This window comes from Carassius carassius, chromosome 10 (genome assembly GCF_963082965.1).
Source record: "Carassius carassius chromosome 10, fCarCar2.1, whole genome shotgun sequence".
Lineage (NCBI taxonomy): Eukaryota > Metazoa > Chordata > Actinopteri > Cypriniformes > Cyprinidae > Carassius > Carassius carassius.
In genome coordinates this window covers 29,915,097-29,929,974 of record NC_081764.1, presented here as the reverse complement: position 1 = coordinate 29,929,974, position 14,878 = coordinate 29,915,097, and the positions used below count along the sequence as shown (strand labels likewise).

Below are 14,878 nucleotides of genomic sequence, written 5' to 3'. Positions count from 1 at the left end.
GGACATACAGAGGAGCTGAAAAATGCAGGAAACTTTTATATATATATGTGAAAACTATATATATATATATACGTGTGTTTGTGTGTGTGTGTGTGTGTGTGTGGGGGGGGGGGGGCATTTAACTCAATGTGTAAATCTATTTTTTATGACCCTGATTAAGAGCATTGCATTTGCATTCATTTTGTGCAGTTGACATATGCCGCGTTTCCACTGCAGGAACTTTACCCAGGAACTAGGGACTTTGGCCTGGTCGGTGTGTTTCCACCACAGGAACCACGAACTAAATAAAGTTCCGGGTGAAAAAATGCCCCTCAGAAAGTCCCTGCTGGCCAGGTGGTACTTCTTCAAAGTTCCGGAACTTTCGGGGGCGGGACTTGGGCGCTAAACATCCTGATTGGTTGAGTTCATGCATTATTGGTTGAGTTCAACCACCATTTATTCGGATCATTTTCAAAATACTACTGTTATTGTGTCATGAAAATTAATTTTAAAAGCATTTCAGGCGAGAATGTAGTCGTTTAAAAGTCGAATCTGTGGTTTATTTATAAAGACAGCGCCTATTTAAAAATGTGTTTCGCCGATCTCAGAGACGGTGAGCTCCATGCGATCAGCGGGAGCTCAGTCCTCATGTATCCCCCGAGAGCAGCCTCACCTCGGCTAGACCTTCTGATATGTGCCGCTGGCTCTGATGTCTCATTAGTTGTTAAACATAAAATATAATTCGTTTGTGGTAAATCTAACAGGTTATCTTTGGTCTGTATTCAATTTATCTATATGTTAAAATGAAAATAAAAAAGGGAAATTTATATAATATTTTGTTTCATTGTAATGGCTCTATATATACACATATCTCTGAACTAAGTACATTTCTGCAGCTGTTATTATGTTTAAATGAAAACGAAAGGAGGCAATGGTATTTGATATCCGATTTCATTTTATTGTAAATATACAGAGAGGAAAATTGCAGTAGCCAAGACGAGCTGACTGAAGTTATCAAGTACGGTGCTGTTTGCAGATTTACCGGATTTGCCTCATCGTGGACATCACACTCCCGAGTTGAATGCACAAAATCTGAACTACCGAGGATGCACGTCCAAAATCAGCGTAATTTGTATTAAGAAATGAGCATAGACCTACATCACCAGTCTATTTGCCTAATCCTCCTGGTACTTTACACCTCTGTGGAAACGCAGAAAGCCACAGGTCTGGGGGGAAAAAAGTTCCTGGTACAAATGTTCCGGATAATTTCAGTGGAAACACGGCAATATAATTTATATTAGAATCTGGCCAGATTATTATTTCCCAATTATATTTATTTACCTGACCATGATGTCTTCAGATAGATGGCATGTCCAGTATGTTCTTTAAAAGGCTTTTCATTTTATAAATAATTAAATAAATAATAATAAAAAAAAGATACAAAAAGAAAATTGAAAGTCAGCTATAGTAACTTTAGTGTTGGGTTGTACTGAGCTGTAAACAAGGATTCAGCTGAGAGTTTCACTATACAGCCTCTTCATTAACACTGTTATAAAACTGGCTTCCTCCTCTTTTCACCTTTCCTTCAGCTCATCCTGTCATCTCATGGATGTTTTTATAGACTGTCCTCTTGCATCTACTGTCTTTTTGTCTGTCACCCATTAATTATTTTTGTACTTTGACTGACTGTATATTGACAAGAGTTAAAAATGAACTAGAATCTGGAGCTGAACTGCCTCTGAAAGTCTCTGCCTCTGATTCTATATAATATATCTGATTCCACATTGTGAATTTTAAAAAAATATTTCAGTCAGCGTAGACATTGTTAATGTGTAAAGAAATTGGCCAAATATTGCCCCTTTAGGAAATATAATTAATCAAATAATTTGACACTGAATTTGAAATACAGATTATGCAAACATGTGGTGAAGAACCTTTAGAACTGTATCCAAATGAATCTGATTAATTAGAGAAAAGAAAAACTAACATGCTCACATGACAGCTAAAAATATCCTTAAGAAACAATGTCTTCAGTTACATGATGAGAAAGAACAGCTGAATATGTTTATGATATTAACAACCTGTCAGTGATGAACACAACATACACGATTCTTCCACATGATCTACAAGACAATAAAATAAATGAGTTATTTTAAGCAGAGCTATGCCATTCGCCAAGAAGTTCAAACATCTTCCCGTACACTGGAAAAAAAATGTTATGTTGACTTTACTTAATTTTATTATGTCAAGGGTTTGCACTAAAATAAATTGATCTAAATCCAGATATATTTTATAAGTTGAGTGTAGGCTACTTATATTTTATAAATTGGTTGTACTTATATTTTATAAGTTGAGTTTTGAAAATACTGAACCATTATTTTTTAAGGAACATCCATTAAATAAGGTTTTAAATGAATTATTGTGTGAATTATTCTTAAATGGACATTGTTTTTGTTGAACATTGTGAGGCAGCTGAAGATGGAATACAAAACCATGAGTTCATCTGCACTTAGAAACAGCTCCTCTGAGAACTCTGATTGCAAAGCCACAAATTGTGTGAGAAACTTTTCAGTTGCCAAAGCTTAAAGTTTATGAATCACTTATCAAGGATTACAGGCCTCGCTTAAAATGAGAAGAAGGCTTGGATTATTTACTGTTACTAGGTTTTGTCATCTCACAGCTTTAACCAGACTCCCTTTTCTCAGGCCTCATGGACTTTTTTTATGTGTCTAGCTTAGCCAGTCTGTTGTACTTTGCAAATGCTGATAAAATAAATGTCATTGACTATAAAATAAACAGAAGATTCTGAAGATTCCAAATGTCGTATTTTAAGTCTGTGAACATTTCATTCAAATGGCAGACTTTGTCTCAAGACCTAACATAACTTAAAGGAATAGTTCACCCAAAAATGAAAATTCTGTCATCATTTTCAAGTTGTTTCAAACCTGTATGAATTTCTGTCTTCTGTTGAACACAACAAAGACATTTTGAAGAATGTGGGTAACTAAACAGCTGCTGGTCCCCGTTGACTTCTATAGTATGAAAAATGGAAGTCAATAGGGACTTCAATAGGTTTGGCTACCCACATATTTCAAAAAAAGTGATGTGACATTCAGCCAAGTATTGTGACCCATACTCGGAATTTGTGCTCTGCATTTAACCCATCCAAGGTGCACACACACACTGTGAACACACACCCGGAGCAGTGGGCAGCCATTTATGCTGTGGCGCCCAGGGAGCAGTTGGGGGTTCGGTGCCTTGCTCAAGGGCACCTAAGTCATCTTATTGCCGGCCCGAGATTCAAACCCACAACCCTAGGTTTAGGAGTCAAACTCTCTAACCACTAGGCCACAACTTCTCCATCAAGGTATTTCAAGGTATCATAGAGGTTTCATTTTAGGGAATTTCATAAAGGTTTGCAATAACTTGAGTGTGAATAAATAATGACAAAATTTTCATTTTTGGGTGAACTACTCTTTTAAGGTCAGGTCATGACTATATTTTTGACCTACAGAGATACAGCTCGACTCCACCTCCTTTCTTACCAGCATCTATTTATCTTTGAGTGGTTGTTGCTTGAATTATCTTCAATGCTGAGGTCTTTTAACTGGCTACCAGTATCTGTTCAGGGTCTGGCGCTTCACTCTTTCAGTATTCTTTCAGGCTATACACCCCAGTTCAGTCACTTCATGATGTACACCCCATTTTGATCTCTTACATGAGGAGCTCTTGCAGAAAAACACTGCTTTGTTGCACTGGTAAGAAAGCACCTTGATCATTCTGATAGATTTGTGCTGGATAATTTTAATTTTAATCATTTCATTTGAAGAGTTTACTGCTGAATTTTCCAGAAATAATTTTTTCCCACTTCAGGTCCAAAGTATTATTAAAAGTGATGTCAGAAAATAGCACTATAATGGGATGGAACAGAACGTGCAGTGACATGGACAAAAATCACATAGACTATATATTGGGTGAAAGTTTGATATTTTATATAAAATTGTGGTTAATCGTCTACAATAGTCATGAATGTAAAAGGCCTAAACAGTGTTGTATTTAAAAAATGCATACTACATTACAGCTTAAATGGTTCGTTCACCCAAAAATGAAAATTAGGCTGCATTTTACTCACCCCTGAGGCATCCTAGGTGTATATGACTTTCTTCTTTAGACAAATCTGTAATAATCACTTGAACTAAGTTCCGGGTTTTTTGTACTTCTAATTAGTGACCGTTTGTTTCGTTTTGATCTCTCTGCTGTGTTTACGTGTACGTCACTTCTGAGCGGCGCATGCACAAAGCTGACCTCATACATCATAGCGAAACTGCTTCCATTTACAACAGAGAGCGCAAGCTAGATTCAAGTGATTATTACGTTTTGAATATGGATATTTTTCTTACAAAAATGCATTGGTTTGCAACAGGCCTTTGTTCACCCCCTGGAGCCGTGTGAAACACTTTTTTTAATGGATGGGCGCTCTTTACTTAACGTCTTTTGGACTGAAGCAATGCAACAACCGCTGGCTACAATGATAGAGCTTGAAAGATGAAAGAAATTTTTTAGCATATCTCCGACTGGATTTGTCTGAAAGAAGAAAGTCATAGGATGCCCCGGGGATGAGTAAAACACAGCCTAATTTTCCATTTCTGGGTGAACTAACCCTTTAAGTATTTTGCATTATACACTAAGCAAAGTCTGTCTAATATAACTGTATCCTGTTAACATATCATATTAGTAGTGAGTCATGATGAGAATATACAGCACAAAATAGCAGCTTGTATAAACCAGACAGACTCTCTCCAATCAGAACTATAGCATGTGTTAAGTACATAATAATTCAGTCCTAACAGAACAGTGCTCATTTTCACCATCCACGTTTGCTCTCTGAAAGGATCCTTTATTCATGTAAGAGCTCTATAAAGTTGTCGGTTCATAAAAGTCCTCTCAGCACAGCTGGTTTACAAAGACTTATCATTTGCAGGAAGTAGACTATACTCTTGGAACAGGAGGGTTTCATTTACACAGGAATATAACATTAGCAGACCTTAAGAGTGAAAAACAGTCACGAAGCGGAAAGGGAGAGCAACTCTGGGAATAGCACGGTCTTATTATGTCTCTGACACAAGAGATACAAGTCATATGCTGAATTGATTGCGCTTAGGGTTCAACAGTGTTTTTAGGATGATGGCCACAAAAACTTAGTAGTAGCCTAGAAATGACCAACCAAGCAGTAAATAGATTCAAAGTCTTTATTAATTGGTTATCAAATGCAGGTATACAAAGTTGTCTCAATACTGCAATTAATTAAATGATTTTGCAAGGACTACAGCTTATCATTGACAGTTTGATTCAAAACCTTGCAAAGCCTGAGACCAAGAAAAAATAAGAACCTCACATATCACATGAGAAATAATGTATATAGAAATCTATATGATTTCCATGTATGTTCAGGAAGGTATATCTTAATATCTATTGTTGGAGTATAAAACAGCCTTCACTCCAATCAGACACTGGCACAGTGTTTTACAAAGACAAATACACAAGTACATGTAATAGAATCAAAAAGCTCCTCAAAAACGTGTTAGTAAAAACAAGACATATTAAAGTTTCATTTAATGCTGGGATCACTTGAGAAGGCCTGCAGAGAAGAAGTGCTGGTTACTGCTTAAAACTGGAAAAATCCTGAAAATCCACAGAAATGAAAATCTGTAGAAATCTCTTTTATTGGATTTTTTGGCATTGAAAAATCAGCCCATTCACTCACGGGAGAAGCACGGTCTTCAGAATTCTAAGCACCATACTAAAAGTGAGAACAACAACTTCATTTCAAAGACCAAACACTGGTCTACACAATTTTGTTCATAAAACAATAAAACCTTATTTAAAACTAAACACTTTAAGTACAATATCAAACAACCGGTTTGAAATCTTGTTAATCAAGAAAACTGGCAAAATGTGGCAACACATTATAAACAGTGAAATACAACAAAGTAAAATACATTCAAATCCACTGGACAACACTTGACAGGTAAGAAATGCCATGGTCAACAAAGCTAAACATGTCTTTAAAAAGTCAAGTAGTGCAATTGCATAATTTTTAAAAGAAAGACCACAGCAGAAAGAGCATTTAGACAGCCTGAGGGCCAATGAGCAGCGGTGCTTCACTGTGACTGAGAGGAGGCTGAGATGATGAGCTTGAGACTGAATCCTTCTTCAGCTTGAGGATGTGCTGCTGTAGGTGCATGACCCAATCCTCCTGAATGGAGAGCGGCCCTCGGAAAATCTCCTCACAAAACCTATCAAATCATGCACAGATGATTGATCACTCTTCTACTCTTCAATGAATGCAATACGACACTACTTTTACATCCTTAAATGCCAGGAGCACATGCACTACTGTAAACTTTATAAAAGCTTATAGATTAGTAAAAAAAAAAATTAAAAAAAAAAAAAAATTGTTAAGTTATTAAAATGTGTTTAAAAATCTTTTTTTTTTTTTTTTTTTTTTTTTTTTTTTAGTACTGCCCTTCAGAAGCATGTTTGATACTTGTTTCCTACAAGACAAATCACTGTACTCAAGAAATAGTTTGTATTAGTTGTGTACGAGTCCTTCAATTGTCCTCTGATTGAAAAGATGGATCTCAATAACATACCATCACTGTTGAAAAGGGTTCAAATATGCAGAAGATGCTGGAAAGCTAAGAATGTGCAGGATCTGAAGGATGTTTTTTGAAGGAAAGTGGGCAGCTAAACTGCTCAGGACGTATAAGGGATTTATGAACTTAACACCAAAAAACTGTTTAAACTGTTATATATATATATATATAAAAAAAAATCAAATCACAAAAGGTATTTTGAAGAATGTTGGTGACCAAACTGTTGACAGTAGCCATGGAGTTGAAAATTATAGCTAGTGTCGATAGTTTGGTTACCAAAAGCTTTTTTATCATCAACAGAAGAAAAAACAATAATACAGGTGTAGGACAAGTGAATATGTAATGGAGTAAATATCCCTTATATTTATAAATACATATTTTTTATGGGTATGTGCAAGGTCAAACATAAGCCAAACAAAACATAGTGTGCATGAACATAGGCAGTCAACCCGTGCTCTAGAAAGATTCATCTTTGTCCAGCATCTGTGCTTTTGCATGATATAAATATCTGGACTCTTTAAACTACATTTATGAATTATGTGCGTACTGTGAGGCCCTGTATGCATCCACTGGCATACGCATAATACCAAAGCATACTTTGGGCTTTAATGTCTAAATGTTTGCAAACCCCTGACCTACAAAATCCTGAGGTGTAGACAGCAAAGTGGAACTGGATCAGGACCTGATTGAAGCTGCTTCTCTGTGAGCAAAATCTGATTAGTGGTTTGAACTCACCTGCACTTAAGGGAGTACATTTTTCCTACTAGCTTTACTAGACTGGTCTCTGGTGGTCTTGGCACCAAGGATGGAATGTTTCCAGCCCGAGAAGGCTTTGAAAGTTCCGTTTCCCCAGATACACTCCCAGAGTGAGACAAATGCTTTGGAGGATGCCGTTCACAGCCTAAAACAAGGACAGTGATTCTTACTATACATATTAATGTTCTTTATTGGTTTAAATTCAGTTAATGCTAATGTGAAGCTTTTGTTCAAACAAGAAATCCATAAATAGCCCTTACCTCGAGGTGAACGAACGTTCAGTTCACTGTGGGCTGTGGGGATCTGGATCATGCTGTTTGAGGATAGTTCACCTGATAAAGGCCGTTTCTTGTGTGATGAGGAGGAGTGGCTCATCCCTGCTTTGCCGTCTCTAGTTGCTTTAGAAAACTGGGATACCTGCAGCCAAGCTACAGAGTCTCGAGCAGCTGATGAACCTTTATGAGGAAGACGGACGGACATAGAGTCTGAGGAAGAGTATGGAGTGGAGGTTCTTCTAGAGGCCTACAACAGAGGGAGACAAAGAAACATTTTGTGAATATCAACGATACAAGAAGTTGCTGACAACTCTGTTTATATGAATCTCATAAAGGAAAACAAATACTGCAAAATAAAACAAATGAATCAGTATTTTTGTAGTAACAGTAGGATCAGTATTTTCCAGAAAAGAATAAATAAATCTCAACATCCTTAGTAAATGCTTCAAGAAATGCTTTGAAATTCACATTTATTTCATTTATATTTATTTCAGTTTTTTTCAATAATTCTTTTTAAAGATATGTAACCATAATTTATTTTAGATTTTTTTACAAGATTCATGTTCAGGTCTTTTTGGAGTACCATTAGGTTTTAAAATTAATATTATGTTGTTATACTGGTGTAAAAATGTTCTTGCCTATTCGCCATATCTAACACACTTCTGTGACTGCATTTTGTTGATAAATATGAATACGTATGCTTACTGATAAACCACTGCTGCACAAAAACAAAAACTTCATCTTTTTTCATTTGAAAGTGCAAGCTTATGCAAGTAACACACATTTGTCTGAAAATATTTGTTTTGATTATTTGTTAAAAATAAATAACAAGGTTTCATACAATATGTTCAAATAAAATTCTCTATGAAAAAAAAATTATATTTTGCTTTGCATCATTTTTTTGGTGTGGTTCATGTGCAGTTGAAAATTTCAAAGAATTTCTCAGTTTTAGTAAAAACATGGTAATTCCATTCAAATGTTCAATCATTGATGAGAAGCTGCTGATCAGATACAATATGGTTTTAGTTGAAAAATATTAAGTAATGACTGTTATATAAAAACATTTTTCAGGTCCAAACGAGCCTGGAATGTGAAAACAGTGTACAGATTTTGAATGCATTATGATGGATAAAGTTTACATTTACCCAAAAAGTAAAATGACCTAAGATATTAACATTTTATTATACATCTTGGATAATATATCTTACACCTTTTTCATGTTTTAAGTGTAAATCTAGCAAACTTTACTGAAGTTTATGCTTCTAACAATTCAGAACACTTTCCTAAAAAAAATAAGAAAAACATATTAAAATGATATTAAGGCAACAGTTTCATCTGGAATCACCTTCTTAACAAGAGGCAAATGCCCCCTCATGTAGCTTTTCTGGAGCTCTGCTACCTTCCCCGGCTCACTCTGTATCCAGGCCGCCAGGGTCTCAATAGGAGAGCCGATGACCTTCCAATCTACTCCCTGCTGCCTCAGGTGGGCTCTTGCGTGGCTGGCCAGTGCCTTTCGATTCTCAAAATCAAAGCCGCAGAGTTCACAGGTGGCATTGCACCCTTCAGCAGAAAGAGTAGAGAGTGAAGAACACAAGACATGAAAGTAGACACTGCAGCAACTTTCAGAATAACGTTTAGATGGAGTCAGCTTTGGTCAGTCTGCCCTGCGACATAATCTGCCTATATGTAAAATCAAATACAAATGGACCTTTAATGATAATTGAGAAATGCACTGAAAGGTATATTATTGATAATCATGTAAAGCCTAGTGTTTATCTTGAAATATTACAAATGTTATTTTATGTCTCCTTTATAAAAACCATTAAAGATTTCACAAGGTGGACATCTTTAGAATTATAGTAAAAGGCTTTTTACTTGATAAAGAAGTATAAACTAACAGATGACAAGCATTGTCAGCAAAGCTTTGATCATGTTGATAATTTAGAGGGCTTAAAAAATATGATCACTGTTGAAGATCAAGTTTTTGTGCATTTTTGGGAGGTTATAAATCGTGCATGTACCTGTAGTCATGCTGTCTGAGGCAGGTCTCTGTTTTTCCCCAGGTGACAGAGATGACGTCTGAGGTGAGGATGTTTTTTTCCACTCCACTGCCGCCCCTGATGCAGGTTCTGATTTGATTTGGGATGCCCGCTCAGTGCCCTCCCTCCTCATGAGCTCATACAGGGCCTCTATGGGTGGGACTTTCAGGGACCACCTTGCTCCCAGCTGCCGTAAGTGACCACGTGCGTGACAGGACAGGGCTTTACGGGTATCAAACATCTCGCCGCAGTAATCGCAGCATACGAACGGTTTGGGGTCCTGCTTCTCGGGCTTAGGGGCTGTGAAAAGCAGACAGAAATCATCATAAACAGAAGTGATTCACAATAAAACACTTGCTGTTGATAGTTACAGTTTCTGCAGGTTTTATGAAGGTACGTTTAAGACTTTTTAAAGACAATATTGCTTTCTTGCAATCTATGCTAAAATGTTACTGCACCAGGTACAATTATGTACTTATCGTTGTTTTTCAAACTTTAATTTCTTAAATGTATACCTTTAATTCAATTATAAATTAACAGCACACCTAAGGCTGGAAAATCTACAGAAAGTTTAAATATGTGACCCTGGACCACAAAGCCAGTCTTAAGTCGCTGGGATATATTTATAGCAATAGCCAAAAAAAAATTATTGATTTTTCTTTTATGCCAAAAATCATTAAGATATTAAGTAAAGATCATGGTCCATGAAGATATTTTGTAAGTTTCTTACTGTAAATATATCAAAACAATTTTTGATTAGTAATATGCATTGCTAATAATTCATTTGGACAAATTCAAAGGAGTTTTTCTCAGTATTTAGATTTTTTTGCACCCTCAGATTCCAGTTTTTCAAATAGTTGTATCTCGGACAAATATTTTCAGATCCTAATAAACCATACATCAATGGAAACACTTAAGACTGGTTTTGTGGTCCAGTGTCACATATAATCCACATATTACCTGGTGTCAGCTGAATTAACTGCAAGAATTTGTGGAGATGAAAAAAAGAAGAACAGAAGTAACACTATTTTTTACGCACCGATCACAGGCGATCTAACGCTGCTGGAATCAGATAGAGGTGACAAAGCGCTGGTGGGAGTGCTTTGTGGCTTAGAAGACTCTATGATAGAGATATCAACTTCCACAGGCTCGTCCTTTGGTTTTGGGATCACAGTCCTGAAGCCTTTCTTGGCCTTTGGAACTTTGTGAGGAACAGGAAGAGGAGAGGAAGGCTGGGTAATGGGTTTAGGGGATGAGAGGAGAGGGAGTGCAGGAGGGAATACAAGTGGGGTCAGCGAGGGTAGAGATGGGGGACTGAGAAATCCCACAGAACTACCACGCTGGGCCATGACCTCTCGCAGAGTAGCTATGGGAGACCCGTGGATGGACCACTCGGTGATGCCCATCTGACGCAGGTGATAGCGGGCATGACTGGCCAGGCTCTGACTCTTCTTAAGCTTCTCGAGACAGAACTCACAGCTGGCATCTTTAGATGACTCACCTTTGTTATAAAAAAGAAAAAAGTATGTCAGGAGGACACCTTTTTTGTATCTGATTTGATAGTTAAAGAAAGACCAAAGACAGTTGGTTTGTTGGTTATTTGATGTAAAATCAGACCTTAATGCCCACTGTGATGAAACTGAAGGTTAACTGTATATTGGATGTATATTAGACAATACTGTTCAACAGAGGTTGGTAAGATTTTTCTCTGTTAAAACAACTTTTAGAACCAAGTTCCCACACTTTTTTTTGACTAATGACTTTCTTGATTTCCTGATTTTCTTGACTGGAAAGACTTTTTAAGATTTAAGACAGCATTCAAAAAGACATTGCAAAAATATTCATATTTACCATAGATAAAGGTATTTCAATTACTAAATCATTTCATGAGTTTTCATACTTTTAAAATGCCCTGATTTCCTTGTTTTCCATAACCGTGTTTTCATATAAATGATCATAAACCCCTAGGTCCACACAAATTCAAGGTATTCAAACATTCTTCAAAACTAAAATTAAACGAATAAAGTCAATAATTGCAAAGAGGGTGATTTAAATTCTGCTGGTTTACCAAGGGGCAAGCTTGCTGAAACATCTAGAGGAATCTTCTGCTTCTTCACTGAGGGAGGTGTTTTCAATTCTGTTTTATCACCGAAAGCCAATTCCTCTGAAACATCTGTAGAAATCTTCTGCTTTTTGTTTGGGGGAGACGATATCAATTCTGAGGGAGGTGATTTCAATTCTATTTGGCCGCTGAGTGGCATGTTCCCTGTACCATCAAGTGAAATCTTGTGCTTTTTGGCTGAAGGAGGGGATTTAAACTCTACTTTGTTGCTGAGGGGCAAGTTTCTTGCAAAGTCATGAGAAATAATCTTCTTTTTGATAGAGGGAGGTGTTAGAGGAATGGATGTCAGCCCATTAAATGACAGAGGAGTAAGAGGGGGATTTTTGCTGATGGCTGACGAGGTGGAAGCAGTGGAGGAAGATGATGTGTATTCCTCAAAACCCGACCCTTCCAGCTGCCCAGCACTGGCCTTTTCCTTGAAGCCTTCACTCTGAATAAATTCATGAAGCAAGTCTATGGGAGCACCTTTAGAGTCCAAATTCACACCAAACTGCCGCAGGTGGGCCCGTGCGTGGCTGGAGAGACCTTTACGGGTCTCGTACCACGCTCCACATAATTCACATACATGGACGTCATCCCTCACTGTAGAATTCATCATAGTTTCTGCTGAAAAAGCACAAAACACATTTAAAAAATAACTTGAATGTTACAAGCAAAGAACTGCTTCATCATTTTAACTAGCTTGCTTTATAGAGTGGTAAAATTTGCTGGTCCAAGTTTTTATTTATTTATTTTTTTTTTTTTAATGTATCCTACTTCCAAGGCACATACCAAAACATTTTTAGTATGGTTACCTAAATTGAGTGGGGCATCTGTTTCCTGAGGGGCCCAGAAGGGCTTGGATGAGGCCAGTGAGAGGGAGGTAGACGGACTGCCATCACTGAGCCTGAATTCCACATCCTTATGAAGAGACAGAGCTGAAATCTTCTTTGAAGATGCTTTACGAGGCTTCCCTACAGCGAAAGGTGAAGAAGAGCGACCGGATGCTGCTGATCCCTTTACAGCAATGGGGGAAGATGAGGAAAGGGCATATTTTTTCTTTACAAGGTTGGATATTTTAATCTTCAGTTTGGGCCCAGAGTCCTTTTTTTTGAGCTTGGGGGACTTTGTTTTGTATTTTTTAACAGGACTGAGCTGTTTTTTGAGCTTGGGTAGAGTTCCACCTCTTTCTTTCATTAGCTGGTACAGGAGGTCTATAGGAGATCCACTGCTGTCAGATACAGCCACTCCCAGCTGCCTGAGATGATACCGTGCATGACTGGAGAGACCTCGCCTGGATTCAAAACTGCTCCCACAAAACTCACAACTATGGTTGCCTACTGTCAAAAAAAAAAAAAAAAAATTATGCATATTGTTATGATGCCTGTTTTTCCTAAAGACAATGCATTGTGTTTTCTAGACTGTAATATAAAGGAATAACTGCTGATTGAAAAATTAAGTGTCAGTGATTTTAAAGGAATAATTCACCCTAGAATAAAAGTTCAATTCCTCATGTTTTTAGTATAACATGAGGTTTAATACAGACAGCATTTTAAAAAGGCCTCATACAATAAATGACTGACGATCACACACTACATAGACTTCCAGGTTATTCTGAACACAACAAAATCACAAAGAAACACAGATGCATGGTGAACGAGAACAATGTGTTCTAAAATCATTCCAAACGTCAAACATGTTTGATATCCTGCAGATAATTATACACTATGTGACTTTCTGTTAAATCTGTCAGTACTGCTCAGTATCTGCAGACTGGCTGACTTTCTTAAATGAGGCAAAAGCCGAGTTGTGTATTCTAGCCCTTAAGCACAGTTTATCATCTAAACTCTGTCTTTGGTATATTTACAGTCAGCGTCATCCAGGTCTTTATCCAAGCCTGCCTCCAGACACTCTTTAGAAACAGTGTCAGTGTTTGTCTTCTTTTCTGTGTCTGGTGCGGTCTTCTCCATGGCTGGAATCTCCTCCTGGCACTTAAGACAAACATGATAAGTTTAGACTAGTTTCTTCAAAAAAATCCAACTTACCTAAAATAAAAAATAAAAAACTTTTTGCATACAGATGAAATATTCTAAATGTAGAGATGTCTGAAAAGCATGTTACCTATTTACATTAACCATTGTTACCAAAATACAATAGTAACTACAAATATTACTACATTAAATAGTATTACACAATTAAGTAACATTTATTAGAAAATATGTATTACCCATAAAATCATGGTTAGAAAAAAAAAGACTCTAAATGCTTCTTACGCTGCTTGAAATAATCATGTATTCACCTTTATTATTTTATTATGATGATGATTTTAAAGTAGCAACTATGAGATTTTTTTTTTTAATCAGGAAGTATAGCGATTGTTTTTTAAAAGGTATTGTTTACATCTCACTGTACAACTGACAAGCGATTCGTTTACTTCTATCGTTAAACATTTCTCGTTCTATTAAAATACCTGGCTGAATGAATCCATGCATAATCATTTATTTTAACGAGTATCACTACTGGACTCTTTAATGCTGTGCGGTGATGATGAACCAAAAACAAACTTCTCATCTCGGATCATTTCGTGCATCAGATCCAACCATTTAGCACAATGCACATACAGCTAGCACAAGCTAATTATCATCCAGTGCAAGTCGATTAAACAGGTTTTCTAAGCGTGGAAAAGGCACTGAACATATGACCTGTTCGGCAACACGTACCAAACCAGATTTACTACAAAATGTTGATGCACATAATGCTCAAAATTACCTTTAAGCGGTGAGGCTTCTATTACAGCAGGGGAAGGTAGGCATTTTAATCAAGCCAGCACAGTCGAGCTGCCATAAACCAGGCAAAGTCAATCGATAGCTCATTTAGAAAACCCCACAGATTGTGCGGTTTTGCATAGTATAGTCATTTCACTGGATTTTTAAACTGGAGATTCATTGAACATTCTTATGTTAAATTTGAAGATTAAATGTCACAAAGAGAAAAAAAAGTGTATGTGAAGGTACAGGTTAGCTGCAGGTGAACCAGGGTAAACAGTATAGCATTTTTTCTTGTATTTTAGGT

At 36.9% G+C, this 14,878-nt stretch overlaps 3 protein-coding genes across 5 annotated transcripts in view; 1 reads left to right on the top strand and 2 right to left on the bottom strand.

The window, feature by feature from the left end:
• The window catches only part of LOC132152129 (prostaglandin E2 receptor EP1 subtype-like), a 36,095-nt gene extending 31,915 nt beyond the window's left edge, over positions 1 to 4,180 (bottom strand). The window contains exon 1 of one of the 2 annotated variants that reach the window (XM_059560844.1): positions 4,112 to 4,180. The gene's annotated coding sequence lies outside the window, so the exon portion shown is untranslated. The remainder of the gene's footprint in view (positions 1 to 4,111) is intronic. The other variant, XM_059560845.1, reaches the window with a different exon arrangement.
• LOC132152130 (ubiquitin-conjugating enzyme E2 G2-like) overlaps positions 1 to 14,878 on the top strand; it is a 96,207-nt gene that overhangs the window by 7,206 nt on the left and 74,123 nt on the right. The window lies entirely within an intron of this gene.
• On the bottom strand, positions 5,215 to 13,806 carry LOC132152128 (protein Wiz-like). 2 transcript variants are annotated; one of them, XM_059560839.1, is made up of 9 exons: positions 13,674 to 13,806; positions 12,622 to 13,146; positions 11,774 to 12,433; positions 10,745 to 11,206; positions 9,688 to 10,005; positions 9,012 to 9,226; positions 7,652 to 7,913; positions 7,371 to 7,536; positions 5,215 to 6,275 (listed from the first exon to the last, which is right to left on the bottom strand). In XM_059560839.1, the coding sequence occupies exons 1-9, from the start codon at positions 13,774 to 13,776 to the stop codon at positions 6,107 to 6,109; spliced, it is 2,880 nt and encodes a 959-aa protein (XP_059416822.1). In that variant the 5' UTR covers positions 13,777 to 13,806; the 3' UTR covers positions 5,215 to 6,106. The 2 variants fall into 2 exon arrangements, with proteins under 2 accessions (XP_059416822.1, XP_059416824.1); XM_059560841.1 differs by having other exon boundaries at positions 11,774 to 12,430.